We start from the raw sequence: 24,152 nt of genomic DNA, 5'->3' as shown, positions 1-24,152 counted from the left end.
GGAATGGGCGAGAGAGGGTAAGCCAGGCAGACAACAAGAGAGAGAGAGATGAGTAGAGAACATAGGTCAGAGACCTATGATCCAATCAGGTCCAGCCAAGCTATTTCTCAACCCTCATGCATTTTCTGTAGGAATTGTATTCATAGACAAGGTGTCACACATACTGTGCTCCTCCCAGGCCTCAGATATAAGAACATTAAACCTCCAGACATTAGACACATCACTGGGACCCCTCAGTGACTGGGACCCCTCCAGTCACTAGGACCGCTCAGTGACTGGGACCCCTCAGTGACTGGGACCCCTTAGTGACTGGGACCCCTCCAGTCACTGGGACCCCTCAGTCACTGGGACCCCCCAATGAGTGGGACCGCTCCAGTGACTGGGACCTCTCAGTCACTGGGACCCCTCCAGTGACTGGGACCTCTCAGTCACTGGGACCCCTCAGTCACTGGGACCTCTCAATGACTGGGACCCCTCAGTGACTGGGACCCCTCAGTGACTGGGACCCCTCAGTGACTGGGACCCCTCCAGTGACTGGGACCCCTCAGTGACTGGGACCCCTCAGTCACTGAGACCCCTCCAGTGACTGGGACCCCTCCAGTGACTGGGACCCCTCAGTTACTGGGACCCCTCAGTGACTGGGACCCCTCCAGTGACTGGGACCCCTCAGTTATTGGGACCCCTCAGTGACTAGAAACCCTCCAGTGACTGGGACCCCTCCAGTGACTGGGACCCCTCCAGTGACTGGGACCCCTCAGTGACTGGGACCTCTCAGTCACTGGGACCCCTCCAGTGACTGGGACCCCTCAGTGACTGGGACCCCTTAGTCACTGGGACCCTCCAGTGACTGGGACCCCTCAGTCACTGGGACCCCTCCAGTGACTGGGACCCCTCAGTGACTGGGACCCCTCAGTGACTGGGACCACTCAGTGACTGGGACCCCTCAGTCCAGCATCATAGGAGCCTCAGAGACCTTCTTGTTGCGGTAGTAGGGATCCATGTCCTCTAGGGGCGTGGACACCATGCCTGCGGGGATGTCCCCGTAGATGATGGGCAGGCAGCTCTCCGCCTCCAGGTCTCCGCTGGGTTTGGGCCCATCCTCCTCAACTCGCCGCTTCTTCTCGCCCTTCGGCTTCTTCTTGCTCACTTCGGCGATCCGCCGCTCGATGGCGTGAAGCGACTCGGAGCGGAACACACGGAAACTGTCCGGTCCTGGTGGTGCAAGGAGCTCCTCCATCTTCTCCTCATCCAGAGGGAGTCAGCGACATGCTCCTCACTGCGGGAACAGAGAACATGTCAGGGTTTCAGGCTCAGGGTCTGTAGGTCCAGGGTTATCTCCTCTAAGACCTCAGCCTTACCCGCCTCCTGTTCTCAGGCTGACCGGCAGCAACTCAAGGACAGATGATATGTCTTTGATAAAGAAGTGCCAAGCTCCTCCGATCGGACAGAGTAATGCTACATTAAATATGCAGAACGTTTTCCACACACAACTGTCCACACCACTCATAGCCACCACCTGATTGGAGTGATTTGAGTGCAGTGATGTAATAGAATACTTCCATATTGTTCCCTGTGAGGACAACAAATCAATCAGAAATGCTCAACAATTGCATGCACTGTTGGACTTGGGTTTGATGACTGCAGGACTGACCGACTACATTACAATATACAGTACAGTGTGCAATACATGACAATACAGTGTTCTGTACATTCCAGTACATTACAGTACATTACAATACAGTACATTACAGTACAGTACATTACAATACATTACAATACAGTACATTACAGTACATTACAATACATTACAGTACATTACAGTACATTACAATACAGTACATTACAGTACATTACAATACAGTACATTACAATACAGTACATTACAATCATCTACACTGGTTAGCATTACAGTGGTTAGCGCTACAGTGGTTAGCACTACAGTGGTTAGCATTACAGTGGTTAGCACTGAAGTGGTTAGCACTATAGTGGTTAGCGCTACAGTGGTTAGCGCTACAGTGGTTAGCATTACAGTGGTTAGCACTAAAGTGGTTAGCACTACACTGGTTAGCATTACAGTAGTTAGCACTACAGTGGTTAGCATTACAGTGGTTAGCACTATATTGGTTAGCGCTACAGTGGTTAGCACTATAGTGGTTAGCACTGAAGTGGTTAGCACTATAGTGGTTAGCATTACAGTGGTTAGCATTACAGTGGTTAGCATTACAGTGGTTAGCACTATAGTGGTTAGCACTATAGTGGTTAGCGCTACAGTGGATAGCACTGAAGTGGTTAGCACTACAGTGGTTAGCACTACAGTGGTTAGCATTACAGTGGTTAGCACTGAAGTGGTTAGCACTGAAGTGGTTAGCAATATAGTGGTTAGCGCTACAGTGGTTAGCACTGAAGTGGTTAGCACTACAGTGGTTAGCATTACAGTGGTTAGCGCTACAGTGGTTAGCGCTACAGTGGTTAGCACTGAAGTGGTTAGCACTAGAGGTAGGCACTAAAATGTACTTTTCAATGATGGATGCTTTATTGTTGTTTACAAATTATTTTATTGCTATTTTCTAACAACTGCATGGTTTAACAGAGTTGTGTTTTATTGGAAAGATATTTTAATGAGCTTACTCGAGTTGGGTTTTCTAGTTTTCTGAGATGTACGTTGGCAGAGGTGGATGAGGACTGCTCCTCATACTAGAAACAGACACCCTACGAACTAATGTATGTCCAACGTGTGGCATTCATTTTGTGAACATCCATCATCCACTTATGAAGCGAAGCACCATCTGGTGATAAAATGTTAATGGACGTCTATATGATTATTGTTGTGTTTTGCATCTGAACAGCTTGTGTCTCCCTGAGTGACAGGATGTGGAGAATATGGGTGTTGCCTTGAGCGTTTAGTTGTTTCCTGCCTGTAGAGCGACCACATAAGAGGCACTCACTGCCGGGAGGCTAATGAATGGTGCTAATGGCTAAATGATGTAGAATAATGAAACCGGACTGGGAGAGGCTGAGATGAACTCTGCTTTGTGTCTTCTTGTTGTTCATTTAGGATGTCAGGACAGCAGGCGGCCGTGTCCTTTCTATTCACAGAATTCCACCATTAGGATAATTGTTAAACATCAAACAAAAAGAATAAAACGTAATATGGCATCAATGTATTGATTTCCAAAGTAGTCCTTTACAATAACTGTTAAAAAGCTAGCTACTAAAAGGTACTGCAGTCAATCAAGTAGACAACCTTTAGCATTTTACCGTGAGCTGTTTGACAGCTACTATGATGTACCTTTATGTTCTAGATATGACCCTCCAACTTCAAATATGATACACTTCAGTTTATCTGTCACACGTCAAGACCATGACCTTCTTATCGATAACCCGAAATAGACTAATTTCCTCATTTGAATGTGCAATCTTTGCTCTCTAGCTCACACTTCATCGGGGACAGTGGGACAGGGTGAAGGCGTACAGACGGACACACGGATCTGACCACCTCAATACAACAGAACAATATGGAGATGGCTCATGTGTGGGCAACGGCCACTAAAGGCTCCGTTATGGTTCCATGTTGACGCAACGCAAGGACCACGCAGACGCGTCGACGCAGTCGTGAACCTGTTTTGGTTCTGCGTAGGGATTTAGTGAGCGGACCAATCACAGCCCTTGCTGCTGCGTCGCCTCGACGCAAGGATACATTTTTTTGGAGGTGCACGTCAGGCCCTTGCGTGGTCGCAAGGAGGGTCCGCAAGGACGTAACGGGTCCGTAACCCCCTTGCGTTGCGTAGACGTGGAACCATAACTAAGCCTTTAGTCCCTATGGTGGACTAGGCCAACAGAACCAACTGTAGAGGCTGTGTCCAGAAGCAGCTCTGTAAGGAATAGGTTATAGTGATCGCCATTTAAAGCTGCAAAATACTGATGGCATTTAAATATCTCCAAGCATGAGTATGAATTTAATTGATATATAAAACACATCTCTGTGGTGAGTCGACCATCGTAACCTAGGGAGACTCTAACAGGACCAGAGAGACTCTAACAGGACCAGAGAGACTCTAACAGGACCAGGGAGTCTCTAACAGGACCAGAGAGACTTTAACAGGACCAGAGAGACTCTAACAGGACCAGAGAGACAGACTCTAACAGGACTAGAGAGACAGACTCTAACAGGACCAGAGAGACTCTAACAGGACCAGAGAGACTCTAACAGGACCAGAGAGACAGACTCTAACAGGACCAGAGAGACTCTAACAGGAACAGAGAGACAGACTCTAACAGGACCAGAGAGACTCTAACAGGACCAGAGAGACAGACTCTAACAGGACCAGAGAGACTCTAACAGGAACAGAGAGACAGACTCTAACAGGACCAGAGAGACTCTAACAGGACCAGAGAGACAGACTCTAACAGGACCAGAGAGACTCTAACAGGACCAGAGAGACAGACTCTTACAGGACCAGAGAGACTCTAACAGGACCAGAGAGACTCTAACAGGACCAGAGAGACAGACTCTAACAGGACCAGAGAGACTCTAACAGGACCAGAGAGACTCTAACAGGACCAGAGAGACAGACTCTAACAGGACCAGGGAGACAGACTCTAACAGGACCAGGGAAACTCTACAGGACCCGGACCAGAGAGACTCTAACACGGGATAATACAGTCCGGACTAGAGGGTCCACACAGGACTGGTCTCATCTGGACCGAGCCGTCCTGGGTCCGCGTGCAGGGCGTTGGCGAAAACCCGGGCGGCGGAGCGGGACGGGGGCCAATTACCGACAGACCTCTAAACCAATCAAACGTCTCCTCAATGAGGACCACCAGCAGTAAATGATCCTACTTTAGGCTGATCCTAGACCGGGCCTACGTTCAGGTTACCCATAGAACAATTTCAAAAACCCGACCTTGTTTCATATGCGGCGGCACAGCACATTTACATTACATTTACATTACATTTACATTTAGGAGTCGCTTTTATCCAAAGCGACTCTTATTGTACTCTACTACAGTAAGTACATCAGTCGGAAGAAAGATAAACAATCATATATCAATGTCAGAGCAGTAACGGGGAATAGTAGCAGCCTAAGTGGTGCCTAAGGAAAGGACCCTTACTGACGAGTTCAACCAAACCCAACACAGCGCAGATGTTATGTAATGGTCTGGAAGTTGTCCACCACCATCATTAGATGATAATAACCCTAAAGATTTAGAGTAAACTGGTCCTACCGGCTCTATTCCATCCTCAGGTCCCGCGCGCAGGAACTTTGATCAAGTAAAGAAAAAGCCGATCTCGTCAGACCCGTTCGTTTCTCCTGTACAACCTCTCGGTACAACCGCCCGGTGACACCGACCGACCTCCTACTGACGCGCTCCGGGGCGCGCCGCGCGCACTGCTTCCGGATGTCCGAGGGCCCCAGAGAGCGCGCGTATGGTTGGCTCCACAAACGAGGAAAGACAGGATGACAGACAGACAGACAGGAGGACAGACAGACAGGAGAGGAGGACAGAGTTGAAGACAGAAAGGAGGACAGGGAGGAGGACAGACAGACAGGAGAGGAGGACAGACAGGTGGACAGAGAGGAGAACAGAGAGGACAGACAGACAGAAGAGGAGGACAGCGGGTCTGACACTAGTTGGACGAGGAGCTGAACCGTTCTGTTTGTGTTTCCTACTGAGTGGTGGACGGGGCCTCTAGGACTGGTGTTGGGAAGTGGATCTGAAATATCTCGAGTGTGTGGGTCGACATGTCTGATAAGACAGAGTCTGGATGACGCCAACGTAGTGGACTGCTCCACCTCGTTTCAGGCTCTTTATAAAAACATGCCTCTGCACACACTCCTCATAGCGTCTGATAGAGCAGTGTTTCTATAGAAAAAAGTTTCTATGTGTTGTCCGTTAGCCATACTGTCAGCCACCTGGCGGCCTCTGGTGGCCGCACACTACATTGCAGATATTTTTCCATACTGTTGGTCTGGATTTGATGACCTCATTATATCACACTCTAACCTCATCATTTCAAACGCTAACCCTAGTTATATTAAACACATACCTCATTACATTAAATTCATACCGCTTGCTATTCAACTCAAACCTCATCATTTTAAATCCGGACATCATACCAAAATCAAACCTTGGAGATATTAAACTCAGATCTCATTATATTAAACTCAGACCTCATTATATTAATCTCAGACCCCATTATATTAAACTCCTACCTCATTATTGTGTTTATTGTAATAGATCCCCTCGGTACTCACCACGTGAGCTGGTAGCTCGTTTCTCTAACCGTTAATTGCATTGAATTATCATTAATAGAATCTAGTTTATAACCATGTGCAGCCAACAGGGGGCGGTGTTGAGGGTGTGTGTTAAAGAGGCTGAATCCTTTATTAGACATCCTTGGTTGGATTGACATCGTGTGGTCTTCTGTAAACTGTCTCTGCTGTCAGCGGGGGTCCCGGTCTGAACCACACGGGGTCCTGCTCTGAAGTCGAGGAGATACCAATGGATCAACAGGTAGGCCGCTTGTCTTACATGTCGTTGGTAAACGGGTTGAGCCTGGTAATGTTTCAATTTAACGTTAAGTGACGATCAGATCAGTACTGAATTGCTGTCCCTGTCAGCCGGGCCTTGGCGACGGGAGGACTCTGGTCTGCGATGAGCTCGGAGGAGGCAAAGCTTCCCTCGTCTCGGTGTCCTTTAACTTCATTAACTCCATCATAGGCTCGGGGATCATCGGTAAGTCAGAACAAACGTTATAATCAATTATTTCATGACATCAACAGTTCATGTATGTGTTGGCACGTCGCAGAAAGTTAATAATCAACTCTGATACAAAGCTTATTCGTTTCCAAGACGAACTATCGTACAAAATGAGGTATTTTCCTCGGCCTACATACAGCTGGTCTGCGGTACATAAAGAAGGCTATGTTCTGTTCTGACCTCGATTCATGCACAGGGCGCTGAGAAGCGGCGGTTCTTTGCGTACTTTTGTCTTGAATTAACAGGAACTTTAATCCCCTTCCCCCCCTGGGGCAGTTTAGCCTCCCGTCATATGACTCCCCCCCCCCCCCCCCCCCACACACACACACACACACACACACACACACACACACTCACACACACACACACACACACACACACACACACACACACAAACACACACACACTCACCAAAAACTCTGACACAAATGAAAGGTTGACTGGGATATTGAAAGTTAGACGTACATTGACACAAATGCACAAATGCAAGTGTGTCTCCGTGAGGCTCAGGTCTGTTGTGTTCCAGGTCTGTTGTGTTCCAGGTCTGTTGTGTTCCAGGTCCGTTGTGTTAATACAGACAGTGTGTCTCCGTGAGGCTCAGGTCTGTTGTGTTCCAGGTCTGTTGTGTTCCAGGTCTGTTGTGTTAATACAGACAGTGTGTCTCCGTGAGGCTCAGGTCTGTTGTGTTCCAGGTCTGTTGTGTTCCAGGTCTGTTGTGTTAATACAGACAGTGTGTCTCCGTGAGGCTCAGGTCTGTTGTGTTCCAGGTCTGTTGTGTTCCAGGTCTGTTGTGTTAATACAGACAGTGTGTCTCCGTGAGGCTCAGGTCTGTTGTGTTCCAGGTCTGTTGTGTTCCAGGTCTGTAGTGTTCATGGTCTCTTGTGTTCCAGATCTGTAGTGTTCCAGGTCTGTTGCGTTCCAGGTCTGTTGTGTTCCAGGTCTGTAGTGTTCTAGGTCTGTTGTGTTCCAGGTCTGTTGTGTTCCAGGTCTTTAGTGTTCCAGGTTTGCAGTGTTCCAGGTTTGTAGTGTTCCAGGTCTGTAGTGTTCCAGGTTTGTAGTGTTCCAGGTCTGTAGTGTTCCAGGTCTTTAGTGTTCCAGGTCTGTTGTGTTCCAGGTCTGTAGTGTTCCAGGTTTGTAGTGTTCCAGGTCTTTAGTGTTCCAGGTCTGTTGTGTTCCAGGTCTTTAGTGTTCCAGGTTTGTAGTGTTCCAGGTCTGTAGTGTTCCAGGTCTGTAGTGTTCCAGGTCTTTAGTGTTCCAGGTCTGTAGTGTTCCAGGTCTTTAGTGTTCCAGGTCTGTTGTGTTCCAGGTCTGCCCTATGCCATGAACAAGGCTGGTCTGCCGCTGGGCCTGCTGCTGCTGGTGGCTGTGGCCGTCATCACAGGTGGGTACAGCCGCGCCTGTGCGTGTGTGTGTGTTTGCGTGCGTGCGTGCGTGCGTGCGTGCGTGCGTGTGTGTATGTGTGTGTAACACATGTGCTGCCAGCAGATTACTCCATCATCCTCCTGATAAAGGGAGGCAACATGTCGGACAGCAGCAGCTACCAGGCGCTGGTCCGAAGCGCCTTCGGCCTTCCCGGGTTCCTCCTGGTATCGCTGCTGCAGTTCCTCTACCCCTTCATAGGTAAGGATTCACCATCTCACCTTCACCCCTCCATAAGTCATTTTCCGTGTTACTCCTCATTCACCCATTCATATTTAAGTATTCAGCATGTTACTCTTCCTTCATCCATTCATACGTCGTTTACCATGCTTCAACCCTTAATTCACCCATTCATAAGTAAGTCTTTCAACATGTTACCATTTCTTCACCCATTCATGTGTAATATATATATCTATTTCATTGTATTACAAAAGCCTAGCCTAGCCTAGGCCTAAGCTTAACCAGCACAGAGGGTGCTACCTCCTGTTGTGAACCTTAACCCTTAAAGTGTGCTGTTTGTTGCCCCTAGCGATGGTGAGCTACAACATGACGGTGGGTGACACGCTGACCAAAGTGTTCCAGAGGATCCCTGGAGGTGAGGTGGGTGAGGGTGAAAGACGGGTAAAAACCTAAATGAGTAACGATGATAACACCCTTTATCCCTGCCCCCTGACCCCCCTGAGCCTCTCTCCCTGACCTCTGACCCCTCTGAGCCTCTCTCCCTGACCTCTGACCCCTCTGAGCCTCTCTCCCTGACCTCTGACCCCTGACCCACTCTCCTTGACCCCTGACCCTCTCTCTCTCTGACCCCTGACCCACTCTCCTTGACCCCTGACCCCTTGAGCCTCTCTCCCTGACCCCCCTGTGCCTCTCTCCCTGACCTCTGACCCCTAAGACTGAACCCTGACCTCTGACCTCCTGTTCCCCGGGGTCAGTCGGTCCGGACCACATGCTGGCAGAACGCCGCGTCGTAATCTCCATGGCAACCGTCCTGGTGACCCTCCCCCTCTCACTGCCTCGCCACATCGGACAGCTCGGGAAGGTGTGATATTAATATGAATATCATAACATAACGGTTATATTAATATGAATATCATAACATAACGGTTATATTAATATGAATATCATAACATAACTGTTATATTAATATCATAATATAACTGTTATATTAATAACATAATATAACTGTTATATTAATATGAATATCATAACATAACTGTTATATGAAAACTATAACATAACTGTTATATTAATACCATAATATAACTGTTATATTAATATGAATATCATAACATAACTGTTATATGAAAACTATAACATAACTGTTATATTAATACCATAATATAACTGTTATATTAATATGAATATCATAACATAGCTGTTATATTAATATGAATATCATAACATAACTGTTATATGAAAACTATAACATAACTGTTATATTAATATTATGACATAACTGTTATATTAATATGAATATCATCACATAACGGCTATATTAATAACATAATATAACTGTTATATTAATATGAATATCATAACTGTTATATTAATACTTTAACATAACTGTTATATTAATACTTTAACATAACTGTTATATTAATATTATAACATAACTTTTATATTAATATGAATATCATAACATAACTGTCATATTAATATTATAACATACTAATCTTATAGAGCTGTTATATTAATATTATAACATAATATCTTATATAACTGAGAAGGTAGGTCTACCTAATGAGTCACTCAGTGTGGGTTGAATATGAAACTTACGGAACAACACAGATTTGGAACTGTTACCAGTCCATCGCTTACTGAAAGTGTAATTGAATGGAAAGTAAGTGGAAGGAAAAACTAAAATGAATTCCGATAGGAATGTTGACATTCTGTGGGAAAAACCTTTCAAAATCACAGTAAAAAAAAGAATATAGCAAATTTTAACAGCCCTAATAATAAGATAATAATATCTTATATAACTGGTAATGTAGGTCATATTAATATTCATATTAATATATTAATTAATAATTAATGTGATATTTTATATCTGAGATGGTAGGTCATCCCCTAACCTGTTATGTAAATATAAATATGTATAATACATCAATGTCTTAGTATATGAATAAAAACATATATATCACATATAAATATCTAAAATATCAATATATATAATACACCAATAACTTCCATATGAATATATAAATCTATTTCTAAATGATCAGTATGCACAATGTGCCGGTGTCTTGTATGTAGACGGGTCCATAACATGCAGTTATGCCTCTGGTTCCCCCAGACTGAACCAAGCGTCTGTTTGGTTCTCTGTGATTGGAGCCGTGATCCGTATGTGTGTGTGTGTGTGTGTGTGTGTTTGTGTGTGTGTGTGCAGGCGTCCCTCCTCTCCATGGTGCTGACCCTGGCCGTCCTGCTGGTGGTGTCGGTGCGGGCCGCCACCCTGGGCCCCCTGATGTACTGACAACCCTCTCTCTGAACGCACAAAACACTGAGGAACCTCCAGGAGGCCTGAGTGGGCGCTGGGTTGACCAGTGCCGTCTTTGTCTCTGTCACAGTCACTGTCTCTCTCCCTCTCTCTCTCTCTCTCCCTCTATCTCTCTCTCTCCCTCTCTCCCTCTCTCTCTCTCTCTCTCTCTCTCTCTCTCTCTCTCTGTCTCTCTCTCTCTCTCTCTCTCTCTCTCTCTGTCTCTCTCTCTCTCTCTCTCTCTCTCTCTCTCTCTCTCTATCTGCCTCTGTCCCAATCACTGTCTCTCTCTCTCTCTCTCGCTCTCTCTCTCTCTGTCTCTCTGTCTCTCTCTCTCTCTCTCTCTCTCTCTCTCTCGAACCGTTAAATACAAAATATCTATACATATCAAATGTTATACTATAAAAGTACTTAAAAAAGTAATATGTGCGATATTATATAAATTATAAAAATTACAGTACCTTGTATAAACAGATAAGTTAAAGATACACTCTAAATACACAGTATTTACATTATGGAGGATTAGTGCAATTATTGTGTCCAGAGTGAATCCAGGGGGATGAGTCTATGGGGAGTTGGTTGTGTGTGCAGTGGCAGCACAGTCGGTCTTCTCTTGGGAGGCAGGTCTGTCTGTGGCGTCCCTTCTCGATGGCCAGGCTGTGTTCGCTGAGTCTGTATCTGGTCAAGGATTTCCTCAGTTTCGGGTCGGTCACGGTGGTCAGGTATTCTGCCACGGTGTAGTCTCTGTTAAGGGACAAATAGCATGCCAATTTACTCTGGTTTTTGGTGGACTCTTTCCAATGTGCCATACTTTTGCTTTTGTTTTCTTATAATTTGGTTTTGCCTGATGTGTTGGTTGTTGTGTATTGGACAGATTCCCAGGACAAGCTGGCTAAGGGGACACTTTTCTGGGTCTAACTCTGTGGGTAAGAGCCTTGTTCTGGAGTGTGTACGATTGGATATCGTCCTAATTCGGCTCTGCAGGCGTTATTTGGTGTCACTGCTGAGAACCCACTGCGATGTTCTCAGCTTTGGTATCACTGCGTCACATATTTTTAGCCAGATCTTAATTGGGATGTCTAGTTTGATTTTTTTTTTTATGGCATGAAATGCCCTCCTTGCCTTGTCTCTCAGGTCATTAATAGCTTTGTTGAAATTTCCTGTGGCATTCATGTTTATGCCGAGGTAGGTTTTGTTTGCTCTAGAGTAACAGTGTCTAGGTGGAATGTGTATTTGTTGAGGCTGGTTCTTTTTTCAAATATCATTATTTTGGTTTCACTAAGGTTCACTGTTAGGGCCCAGGTTTGAGAGAAGCTGTGCAGAAGATCTAGGTGCTGCTGTAGGCCTTCTTTGGTTGGGAACAGCAGCACCAGGTCGTCTGCAAACAGCAGACATTTGATTTCGGTGTCTACCAGTGTTATGGCGGGTGCTGCAGACTGCTCTAGTGTCCTTGCTAGTTGGTTAATGTATCTGTTGAACAGGGTTGGACTCAAGCTGCATCCCTGTCTCACAGCCCGGCTTTGTTGGAAGAAGTCTGTGTGTTTCTTTTCTATCTTAATTGCACATTTGTTGTCTGTGTACATGGACTTTATGATGTCGTAAGTTTTTCCTCCAACACCACTTTCTATTAATTTAAACAACAGACCATCATGCCAAATTGAGTCAAAGGCTTTTTTAAAGTCTACAAAGCGGGAGAATAGTTTGCTTTTGATTTGTTTTATTTGGTGGTCAATGAGGGTGCTTAATGTGAATATATCGTCTGTTGTACGATAATTTGGTAAGAAGCCGATCTGGGTTTTGCTTATGGCATTATTGTCAGTCAGGAAGTTAAGGAGTCTGCTATTTATAATCATACATAGAATTTTACCGAGGTTGCTGTTGACACAGACCCCTCTGTAGTTATTAGGGTCAAATTTATCTCCACTTTTGTTGATTGGGCTAATCAGTCCTTTATTCCAAATATTGGGGAAGATCCCGGAGCTAAGGACAGTGTAAAGCAGTTTTAGAATTGCCAATTGGAATTTGAGATCTGTATATTTAATCATTTAGTTTAGAATACCATCAACACCACATGCCTTTTTTAGTTTAAGAGAACTTATCTTGTCCTGTAGTTCTTTTAATGTGATTGGAGAGTCTAGTGGGTTCTGATAATCTTTAATAATTGATTTTAGTGTTTGTAATTTATCTTGTATATGTGTTTGTTCTTTGTTCTTTACAATGGGGCCAATGGAGAAGTGATTTACCCATAAGTCTCCATTATGAATGCTTAATTCTTCCCATTTTTGTTTGTTAAGTTTGTTCCAATTTTCCCAGAAATGGTTTGAGTCTATGGATTCCTCAATTTGGTTTATCAGGTTCCTAGCATGTTGGTCCCTTTTTCTTCTTATTGTGCTTCTGTATTGTTTTAAGGTCTCATAATAATGGAGACGGATATTGTTGTTGTCTGGGTCCCTATGTTTCTGATTTGACAGGTTTCTCAATGTTTCCCTAGTGTTTTTGCATTCGTTGTTGAACCACTTATCGTTAAAGTTGTTTTTGTTCTTAGTTTGACTGTTTGAGACCTTCAGGTTTGATTGTAAGGCTGAGATGTCAAATATGTTGTTAAGGCTTTCTACTGCCATGTTGATCCCTTCGTTGTTGCACTGAAAGTTTTGATCTAGGAAGTTATCTAGAAGTGTCTGAATGTGATTTTGCTTTATGGTGTTCTGATATGTTTCGACCCTGCTCTCCTTCCATCTATAGAATTTGTTTATAGTGTGTAGTTTGTTTGGTTTTAATGCCTCTTGGTTAGGCTTTGGTCTATGAAGGTAGGCTGTGATTTTGCTGTGGTCTGATAGTGGTGTTAAGGGGCTGACTGTGAAAGCTCCGAGAGACCCAGGGCTTAGGTCTGTGATAAAATAATCGACAGTACTACTGCCGAGATATGAGCTGTAGGTGTATCTTCCATAGGGGTCTCCGCGGGATCTACCGTTGACGATGTACAGTCCCTGGGTGCGGCACAGCTGTAATAGTTGTAGTCCATGTTCGTTTGTAGTTTTGTCATAATTATATCTGGCAGGACACTTTGGGGAGGCGATGGTCCCGTCTCCTGGTAGGTGTTTACCTTCCTGTGTGCTGATGGTGTCAGGCCCGTCCCGTCCTGGCGTTGAGGTCACCACACATTAGAATATGACCATGGGCCTGGAAGTGGTTGATCTCCTCCTCTAGCATAGAGAAGCTTTCCTCGTTGTAGTATGGGGATTCTAGTGGTGGGATATATGTTGCACACAGGAGGATGTTTTATTCTGATGTGGTAAGTCCCTTGTCTATCTCTAACCAGATGTAGAATTGCCCTGTTTTGATTAATTTAACAGAGTTGGTGAGTTCGGATTTGTACCAAATTAAAATACCTCCCGATTCTCTTCCTTGTTTCACCCCTGGTAGTTTGGTGGATGGTACCACCAGCTCTCTGTAGTTTAGAGGGCAGCCAGTGGGACCATCTCCTCTACACCAGGTCTTTTGGAGGATGACAATGTCTGTATTTCGGATTTCCTTGATGAAGTATAGATTTCTGATTTTCAGACCAAAGGCAGTTGACCTCAGGCCTTGTATATTCCAGGATGAAATAGTGAAAGCTTTGTGTTCTATGGTGTCTTGTGTTTGATGGTCCAGTAGTTTAGTTCTGGTTCAGGAACGTGTAGAACTCACTGAGCTCTCTGACTCTCTGTCTCTCTCTCTGTCTCTGTCACTCTCTCTCTCTCTCTGTCACTCTCTTTGTTTCTCTCTCTGTCTGTCTGTCTGTCTGTCTGTCTGTCTGTCTGTCTGTGTCTGTCTCTCTCTCTCTCTCTCTCTGTCTTTCTCTATCTCTATCTCTCTCTGTATCTCTCTCTCTCTGTGTCTCTCTCTCTCTCTGTATCTCTCTCTCTCTGTTACTCTCTCTGTCACTCTCTTTGTCTCTCTCTGTCACTCTCTGTCACTCTCTGTCTGTCTGTCTGTCTGACTGTCTGTCTGTGTGTCTGTCTGTCTCTCTCTCTGTGTGTCTCTCTCTCTCTCTCTCTCTGTGTCTCTCTCTCTCTCTCTCTCTCTCTCTATCTCTCTCTCTCTGTGTGTCTCTCTCTCTCTCTCTCTCTCTCTCTCTCTGTGTCTCTCTCTCTCTCTCTAGACCCCCTACAGAAGATGCTTGGGTGTTTGCTAAGTTGAATGCCATTCAGGCCATTGGCGTCTTGTCCTTCGGTAAGTTCCAAGTTATTATTGATGATAGTTATGTTATAAGTTATCATTCATTATTACTAAAGTAATAAGATGTTATTAGTCATTATTAAAGATAGTACTAATGTAGTAAGATGTTATTAGTTAATACTTAAGATAGTACTAATGTAATAAGATGTTATTAGTTATTACTAAAGCACTAATAGCACTAATTCGATTAGATTAGTTATTAGTCAAGATAGCACTAATGTAATAATATGTTATTAGTTATTAGTCACGATGGCATTTATATAATGAGATGCTAATAAGTTATATAATGGAAGTTGAGCTTTCCGAATTGCTTCCTGTTGGTATCAGTATTTGAGGGATAAGGAGTCCATATGATGTTCTCAGCTCACTGCTCTCTCCCTGAACACTTCAGTGTTCCAGGCTGAGCAGGGCGCTCTCAGAGCACTTAGGAACCACTCTCAGCCTTTCCTGTTGTACTTCAGACGACTAGGAACCAGCTTCATGTGGAAAATCAAAGCATTGTCTGAGCAGCGCATGTTTGACTCATGACTAAGGAGGAATTCAATGTTACCCTGGTGGTAAACACACCATCTAAATCTACAGGGAGTGGGAGTGACTGCAGGTTAGCAGAGAGTAGAGAGTAGTAGTAGTAGTAGTATTAGTGACTAATACTCTATTCTCTAGTAGTAGAGAATAGAGAGTAGTAGAGAGAAGTAGTAGTAATATTAATGAGTAGAGAGTAGTGGAGTAGTCCCTATCCAGTGGATACAACATGTAATCAATACAGGGTTAGGGTTACACAGTACAGACAGGTAGGGGTTACACAGGGGTTACACAGGGGTTACACAGACAGGTAGGGGTTAGACAGTACAGACAGGTAGGGGTTACACAGTACAGACAGGTCATTAAGGAGCAGATAGGGGTTATACAGTACAGAGACAGGTCATTAAGGAGCAGGTAGGGGTTAGACAGTACAGAGACAGGTCATTAAGGAGCAGGTAGGGGTTTCACAGTACAGACAGGTCATTAAGGAGCAGGTAGGGGTTATACAGTAGAGAGACAGGTCATTAAGGAGCAGGTAGGGGTTAGACAGTACAGAGACAGGTCATTAAGGAGCAGGTAGGGGTTAGACAGTACAGAGACAGGTCACTAAGGAGCAGGTAGGGGTTAGACAGTACAGAGACAGGTCATTAAGGAGCAGGTAGGGGTTAGACAGTACAGAGACAGGTCATTAAGGAGCAGGTAGGGGTTAGACAGTACAGAGACAGGTCATTAAGGAGCAGTTAGGGGTTAGACAGTACAGAGACAGGTCATTAAGGAGCAGGTAGGGGTTAGACAGTACATAGACAGGTCATTAAGAGCAGGTCGGGGTTAGACAGTACAGAGACAGGTCATTAAGGAGCAGGTTGGGGTTAGACAGTACAGAGACAGGTCATTAAGGAGCAGGTAGGAGTTAGACAGTACAGAGACAGGTCATTAAGAGCAGGTCGGGGTTAGACAGTATAGAGACAGGTCAGTAAGGAGCAGGTAGGAGTTAGACAGTACAGAGACAGGTCATTAAGGAGCAGGTAGGGGTTAGACAGTACAGAGACAGGCCATTAAGGAGCAGGTAGGAGTTAGACAGTACAGAGACAGGTCATTAAGGAGCAGGTAAGGGTTAGACAGTACAGAGACAGGTCATTAAGGAGCAGGTAGGAGTTAGACAGTACAGAGACAGGTCATTAAGGAGCAGGTAGGGGTTAGACAGTACAGAGACAGGTCATTAAGGAGCAGGTAGGGGTTAGACAGTACAGAGACAGGTCATTAAGGAGAAGGTAGGGGTTAGACAGTACAGAGACAGGTCATTAAGGAGCAGGTAGGAGTTAGACAGTACAGAGACAGGTCATTAAGGAGCAGGTAGGGGTTAGACAGTACAGAGACAGGTCATTAAGGAGCAGGTAGGGGTTAGACAGTACAGAGACAGGTCATTAAGGAGCAGGTAGGAGTTAGACAGTACAGAGACAGGTCATTAAGAGCAGGTCGGGCTTATACTGCAGACATAGCATTGATGGTAGCGTTAGCCCCATGCTAACACTGCGTGTGTCTCAGCCTTCATCTGCCACCACAACAGCTTCCTGATGTACCGCTCCCTGCAGCGCCCCACGCTGGGCGCCTGGCTCAGGGTCACCCACGTCTCCGTGGGGGCCGCCGCCGCGCTCAGCGCTGTCTTCGCTGTGGCCGGCTACACAACCTTCACCGGACACACACAAGGTACACAACCTTCACCGGACACACACAAGGTACACAACCTTCACCGGACACACACAAGGTACACGACCTTCACCGGACACACACAAGGAACACAACCTTCACCGGACACAAACATGGTACACAACCTTCACCGGACACACACAAGGAACACAACCTTCACCGGACACACACAAGGTACACAACCTTCACCGGACACACACATGGTACACAACCTTCACCGGACACACACAAGGAACACAACCTTCACCGGACACAAACATGGTACACAACCTTCACCGGACACACACAAGGAACACAACCTTCACCGGACACACACAAGGTACACAACCTTCACCGGACACACACATGGTACACAACCTTCACCGGACACACACAAGGAACACAACCTTCACCGGACACACACAAGGAACACAACCTTCACCGGACACACACAAGGTAGCTACACAACCTTCAGATGTATATATATATATTTATATATATATACATATATATTTACAAATATCACTTTTGTATACACATCTATATATATATATATTTATCTTCACCCTGAAGGGTTTGTTTTGTTATGACATAATCCCACTTATTAGACCGCTAATATTTGAATACATATATTATACATATTACTACATGTTACTGTTTTACTATATGAATACTTATATATATACACATATATATAACTACATGTTACTGTTTTACTATATGAAAACACATTATGTATTTATATATATGTAGTACAACTATGCATACATATATATAACTGCATGTTATTGCTTTACTATCTGCATAAATATAATATATATAGAACTACATGTGAATGTATAACTGTCAGTTGTTATCATGAAAATTACTTTGCCATGCACATTTTAAATGGTGCTATATAAATATAGCGTATTATTATGATTATTACATTATATCATAACTGTTATTTTTATGTATAAATTTCCCATTTTTCGATGGGTCTCTCTTCAGGGGATATCTTTGAGAACTACTGCAGAGAGGATGACCTCGTGACCTTTGGCCGCTTCTGCTTTGGCCTCAGCATCATGACCACCTTCCCTCTGGAGTGCTTCGTCACACGAGAGGTGAAAGGTCACATGACCAGCTGTAGATCAGGAGGGTCACATGACCAGCTGTAGATCACATGACCAGGGTTAGAACACTTCCTTGCTTGCCGCGTCCTATGGAGCTGAGGCTAGAGTGCTGCCTAGTGTTTGTAGTGTTCAGAGTTTGGAACGACTTGCTAGTGTCTTCCGCTTTTTAATACTGCTCCAGTGGTAAATATTTTAATATTTTAATTGTTGAAATTGTTATTTGTGACAGTAGTTTGTTTAACACCAGCTACTTAGGTGGTTACCTACATATTAAAACAAATCAATCTATGCAAAATATAGCCTATCATTACCTTGCAAAAAGGTTTAAAAAAAATTGCACAGGTTAATTTTTTGCATTTACATGATTAATCTATTAAAAACAATACGCCACAAAATATTTCTGAAAACGTTCAAAAACTTCAATTGTGTAAAGCAATGTGTAGGCCTATTGCTTTCCAGACGCAATTTGTAAATACCCCGCGAAGGGTGTGAACGCAAAGGATTGTGGGTATTTTGGCTTGTTGAGGATCCATCGACGCATCCTTGAAAAAATCCTAGAATTCTCAAAAATAAAGGACGCGAAAAGGGCGCAAATTTCCGAGTGTTCTCAACATTGGAACAGTGCTTGTCAGCGTTCTACGACGTAACGTCCTTAAATGGGCGGCTGTTGAGCATTCTTCCTTCACTTCGGGAAACAGCCCAGCTGTAGGTCACATGACCGGCTGTAGATCAGGAGGGTCACATGACCAGCTGTAGATCACATGACCAGCTGTAGGTCGACAGAAGGGTCACATGACCAGCTGTATGTCTACAGAGAAGGGTCACATGACCAGCTGTATGTCTACAGAGAAGGGTCACATGACCAGCTGTAGGTCACACCCAATAGTTTGTGCAATAAGTAAGCAACACTACAGAAGTGGGCCGGGTTAGATCGTTAGGATTTCTCATGTTCACATTAAACCGATATATATATATATATGCATAAACATATGTGATATGTACTTCTGTACATACCATTCCTTGCGTTCTACTTATACTTATGGTGCTGTGTTGTTGAGGTGCTGTCCAACGTGTTCTACCAGCGAGAGCTCTCCTCCCTGGAGCACACGGCCCTCACCCTGCTGCTGGTGGCCTCCGGCTGCAGCCTGTCACTGGCCTACGACTGCCTGGGACTGGTGCTGGAGCTCAACGTAACACACACACTCACACACACGCACACACACACACTCACACGCACACACACACACACACACACACACACACACACACACACGCACACACGCACACACACACACACTCACACACACACACACACACACACACACACACACACACACTCACACACACACACACACACACACACACACACACACACACTCAGCCACTCACACACACTCACACACTCACACACGCACACACGCACACACACACTCAGCCACTCACACACACTCACACACTCACACACTCACACTCACACACTCACACTCACACACTCACACTCAGCCACTCACACACACACACGCACACACACACACACACACACACACACTCACACACACACACACACACACACACACACACTCACACTCACACTCACACACACTCACACACACACACACACACACACACACACACTCACACTCACACTCACACACTCACACACTCACTCACACACTCTGCCTGGGCCTGGTGTTGGAGCTCAACGTAATCACACAAACACTCTTACTGTCTATGTATGTGAAGTATATGTTTACTGTATCGTATATATATATATATATATATATATATACGATACAGTTAACATACATATATAGTATATATAGGTGTATATATATGTGTGTATATATGTGCATATATATATATATACATATATATGTATATATATATATATATATATGTGTATACATTTGTTTATATATATATGTGTGTGTATACGTGTATATGTATATATGTGTGTATATATGTGTATGTATATGTCTATATGTGTGTATATATTTGTATGTATATGTGTGTACATGTGTGCATATGTGTCTATATATGTGTGTATATATGTGTGTATATATGTGTATATATGTGTGTATATGTGTATGTATATGTGTGTATATATGTGTGTATGTATATGTGTGTATATATGTGTATATATATGTGTGTATTTAAGTGTGTATATAAGTGTGTATATATGTATGTATATATGTGTGTGTATATATGTGTACCATATGGGAGTGTATTTGCAGGGGGTCCTCAGCGCCATCCCGCTGATCTTCATCCTGCCGTCGGCGTGTTTCCTGAAGCTGTCTCCGGGCCGCTGGTTCCACTCGGAGAAGCTTCTGCCCAGCTTGCTGCTGCTGGTCGGGAGCGGCCTGGTGCTCAGCGGCCTGGTGCTCAGCGGCCTGTTCCCCCACAGCTGCACCCACGGGGACGAGCCCTCCTACTGCAACGCCTCCAGCACCGCTCCGCCCGGCTAGGGGGCGGGGCCTCCTACTGCAACGCCCCCAGCACCGCTCCGCCCGGCTAGGGGGCGGGGCCTCCTACTGCAACGCCCCCAGCAACGCGCCGGCCGGCTAGGGGCCGGGGCCAAATATCGCCGTTTGAAGGACCTTTGTGATGTTGCCATTGTAATAAATATTTGTACTCATACTGCAGAGACTTTGTATGGGTTGTTATGAGTCAAGGATCACACCGAGTGTAAACAACATTTGATCCAAGTATTCAATAACTGAACCCCGATACAGACAAGAGGTAAAGATTAACTAGGCCACCGGGCATTCTGATTGGATGAGGCAACACAGTAAGGTGGCTTTGGTGGCTCATAATGAACAAACGATCTACATCCCTTCCTTTCAGTCTTTAGCAGCGTCAAACAAGTGTTTTAAGTACATCAAATGTCACAATATTAATCACGCTGGATAGCTTGGATTTTATGGTATTAGGGACTTTTCTGCAGATGCGACTTGAGCGTTGAGTGTATTGTGTGTCTGGATTCTCAATGGGTGAGTGCGCTGTAGACTTGAGCTGGGGAGAGGTTGGGTGTTGTGGTTGCACAGTGTGGGGTGCCGGCAATTGTGGTGGTGGAGAACTGTCCACTGTAGGGGAGCTGGTGTCCTGAAGGTCTGGGTCATCAAGGAGCTGCGGTGATGGCGACAGGAAGTGACGGCGATTTCTCCTATAGGTCTTCCCATCTGCTTAAACTATGTAGGACCGTGGATCCTTACTCAACTCCTTCACCGTTCCGTAGCCTTTGGCTGTCTGCATGCGGACCACTTGTCCCTCTGCGAGCGGCTGCAGTCGGTGACTCGACTTGTCATAGCAGCACTTCAGGGTGAGCCTTTTGTTTTGAAGTCGGGCGGTGACTTGCTTGAGCTACCTCGTGGTAGGCTCCAGCAGTTTAGAGCTCACTGGAATGGCTGCACGAGTTAGGCGCGAAATAAGATGCTCAGCAGGAGAGCCTAATGTTGGGTCACAGGGAATGTTTCTGAGATTCAGGATATTGAGAAACACTTTAGATCCGTCCGTGTGCGATTTCTCCATGAGTTGCTTGGGACTGCATACTGCTCTTTCCGCGAGTCCGTTTGACTGGGGAAACTCTGGGCTACTTGTGGCATGAGTAAAATTTCATTGCTTAGCAAAAACCTTGAAGTACTGACTGGTGTATCGTCTAGCATTGTCCCTGATAAGTACTTGAGGTGTACCATGTACCGAAAAGTGTATTTTCAATTTGGCGGCAAATCTCGGAGCAGGCCGACTTCGAACCAGCCGGAATACGAATCCACGAGAACTTGATAATGTTTGCCGTGCCAATCAATAATGTCTACAGCCACTGTGGACCGTGGCAGATCTGGAACAGGGTGGAGTTTGAGGGGCTCTTTCCAATGATGCGACTTTGTGCTGTTTCACACTGCACAAGAGAGCAACATTTCTGTAATGTTCATAGACATCGTGGCCAAAAGATTACGCCTCTAGCTCTACGCTTGGTTGTCTCAATACCTGGGTGGCCTTTGTGCAGAATGTTGATGTTCTTCCTGCGCAGCGATTGGGGGATGACGGCTTTATGGCCTTTCATGATGATGCCATTCTCCACTATCAGCTCATCTCTGTATGGAAAAAATGGCTAATGGCAGGCTGTAGCTGGCTTTCTCTATTGGGCCATTTGTGTTGAATGATTGTGGTAAGTGTTTATAACATCTCGTCTTCTGCTGTATGTCTACGTATTTCATTCAGGCGGGCTGAGGATATGTAGCTCACGCTCATTACTTGGTAGTCACCGTTTTCAGCAAAGCTCTGCGGTGCTTGTTAGCTGGGAGCTCTGGAGAGGGTGTCTGCCAGGTTCATGAACTTGCCCTTCTTGTAGATCAGGTCGATGTCGTACCTTTGCAGGCGAAGTAACATTCTCTGGAGACGGGCAGGAGCGGCATGAATGGGCTTTTTCATGATGGGCACTAAGGGCTGGTGGTCGGTTTCTATGATTGGGGGCTTTCCGTAAACATAATCTCTGAATTTTGTGGAGGCAAACACAACAGCTAGAAGCTCCTATTCCATTTGAGCGTATCGCGTCTCAGTGTCTGTGACGCGACGCAACGCGAAGGCTACTGGTTTACCGTTCTGTAAGCATGCTGCTCCTAGTCCATAACATGACGCGTCACAAGTCAGTGTAACTGGGTCCTTGACATTGTAATATGCAAGTACTGGTGGGCTAGAAGGGCATGATTTGAGGCACTTGAAAGCTTCTTGATGCTGTTGAAACCAGCACCATGCTGTCTCTTTGCGGGTGAGTTGCCTAAGGGGCACTGCAATGCTGAGATTTGGGAAGTGCTTGCTAAGGTAGTTGACCATACCCAGGAAGCATTGTAGTGAGGTCAGATCCGTGGGGACTGGCATGTCATTGATCGCCCATGTTTTAGGCGGGTCCGCTTTAAGGCCTTTGCTTGTGAAGATGTGGCCTGCGTTAGCTACTTGGTCCAGGTGAAATTTACACTTGTCTGGGTTTAACCTGAGATTGACCTCCCATGCCCCTTCAACACCTTTCTCAAGCTTGCGTCGTGTTCAGCCACAACGCGGCCTCCTATGATGATGTCATCGACGATTACTGAGCAGGGGTAACCGGCAAACAGTTATTCCATGGAGTGCTGAAATACTTCACTGACGGAATTCATGCCAAAGGGCATCCTTAGGAATCTGTAGCACCCAAATGGAGTGCTGAATGTGGTCAGCAGTGACGATTTCTTGTCGAGACATATCTGCCAGAAAGAGTTCTTTGCATCCAGGACAGAAAACGCTGCCCATTGGGTGATGGGGTCTTTTCAATGCAGTGTGGAGGTCTTTGGGATTGATACATGATGATTGATTTCTCACTGATCTTTCTTATGTCCTGCCACCACTGACAACACCCAGTCGGTTGGTTCTGTGACCAAGGTGTTGGTTCTGTGCATAGGTGGTATGACACCTATGCTTTCATGCGTTCAAGTTCAGCTTTAACTCTTTCTTGCATTGTGACAGGGCAACCATAGGCTGTATGTTGGGATCCAAGGTCATGGAGTATGTAACTGGAAGTTCTCCTAATTTGTTGTATTAGGAGAGGCTGTATGTTGGGATCCAAGGTCATGGAATATGTAACTGGAAGTTCTCCTAATTCGTTGTTCTGCACGAATGTCTGTGAGCTGAAGTCCATGTTACCCTCCACGCTGACCTGGTGGATGTCTGGACTAATTTTCACAACCCCCATGTCCATACATGCCCCAAAGCCCAACAGTGGTTGCACTGCTCTGTTCACAATGAAAAACGGCAATGAGTGGTTCTGCTCCTTTAAACAGCACTGCAGGGTGGCGATGCCACTGGTTTCAATTCTTGTGCCTCCATAAGCAACAATGCTAGCTGCTTTCTTCTGCTGTACAAGTTGCTCGCCATTATTAAGTCCTTTGAATTGCATTTTGCTCCTGTGTCTACTTTCATCTCTGTGG

General features: G+C 45.2%; 2 protein-coding genes across 2 annotated transcripts in view; one reads left to right on the top strand and one right to left on the bottom strand.

The window, feature by feature from the left end:
- The window catches only part of scn1laa (sodium channel, voltage-gated, type I-like, alpha), a 29,644-nt gene extending 24,306 nt beyond the window's left edge, over window positions 1-5,338 (bottom strand). The window contains exons 1-2 of the mRNA XM_079732117.1: window positions 5,227-5,338; window positions 974-1,276 (exon numbers count right to left, since the gene is read on the bottom strand). Of these exons, the coding sequence (XP_079588243.1) occupies window positions 974-1,237 (264 nt within the window). The 5' untranslated portion in view covers window positions 1,238-1,276; window positions 5,227-5,338. The remainder of the gene's footprint in view (window positions 1-973; window positions 1,277-5,226) is intronic.
- A 62-nt stretch (window positions 5,339-5,400) lies between these two features.
- Window positions 5,401-20,663, top strand: slc38a11 (solute carrier family 38 member 11; the record flags this gene model as incomplete). The annotated part of the gene is made up of 13 exons (XM_079733877.1): window positions 5,401-5,426; window positions 6,450-6,516; window positions 6,624-6,738; window positions 8,069-8,143; window positions 8,248-8,382; window positions 8,711-8,776; window positions 9,117-9,223; window positions 10,571-10,650; window positions 14,802-14,872; window positions 16,946-17,107; window positions 18,077-18,189; window positions 19,257-19,388; window positions 20,433-20,663. The coding sequence occupies 13 exons, from the start codon at window positions 5,401-5,403 to the stop codon at window positions 20,661-20,663; spliced, it is 1,380 nt and encodes a 459-aa protein (XP_079590003.1).
- Between the last annotated feature and the right edge of the window lie 3,489 nt (window positions 20,664-24,152).

The sequence above is a fragment of the Pollachius pollachius genome, assembly GCF_949987615.1.
Source record: "Pollachius pollachius genome assembly, chromosome: 3".
NCBI lineage: Eukaryota > Metazoa > Chordata > Actinopteri > Gadiformes > Gadidae > Pollachius > Pollachius pollachius.
The sequence above is the reverse complement of the archived record's forward strand: the minus strand, read 5'-3'. Positions and strand labels throughout refer to the sequence as shown.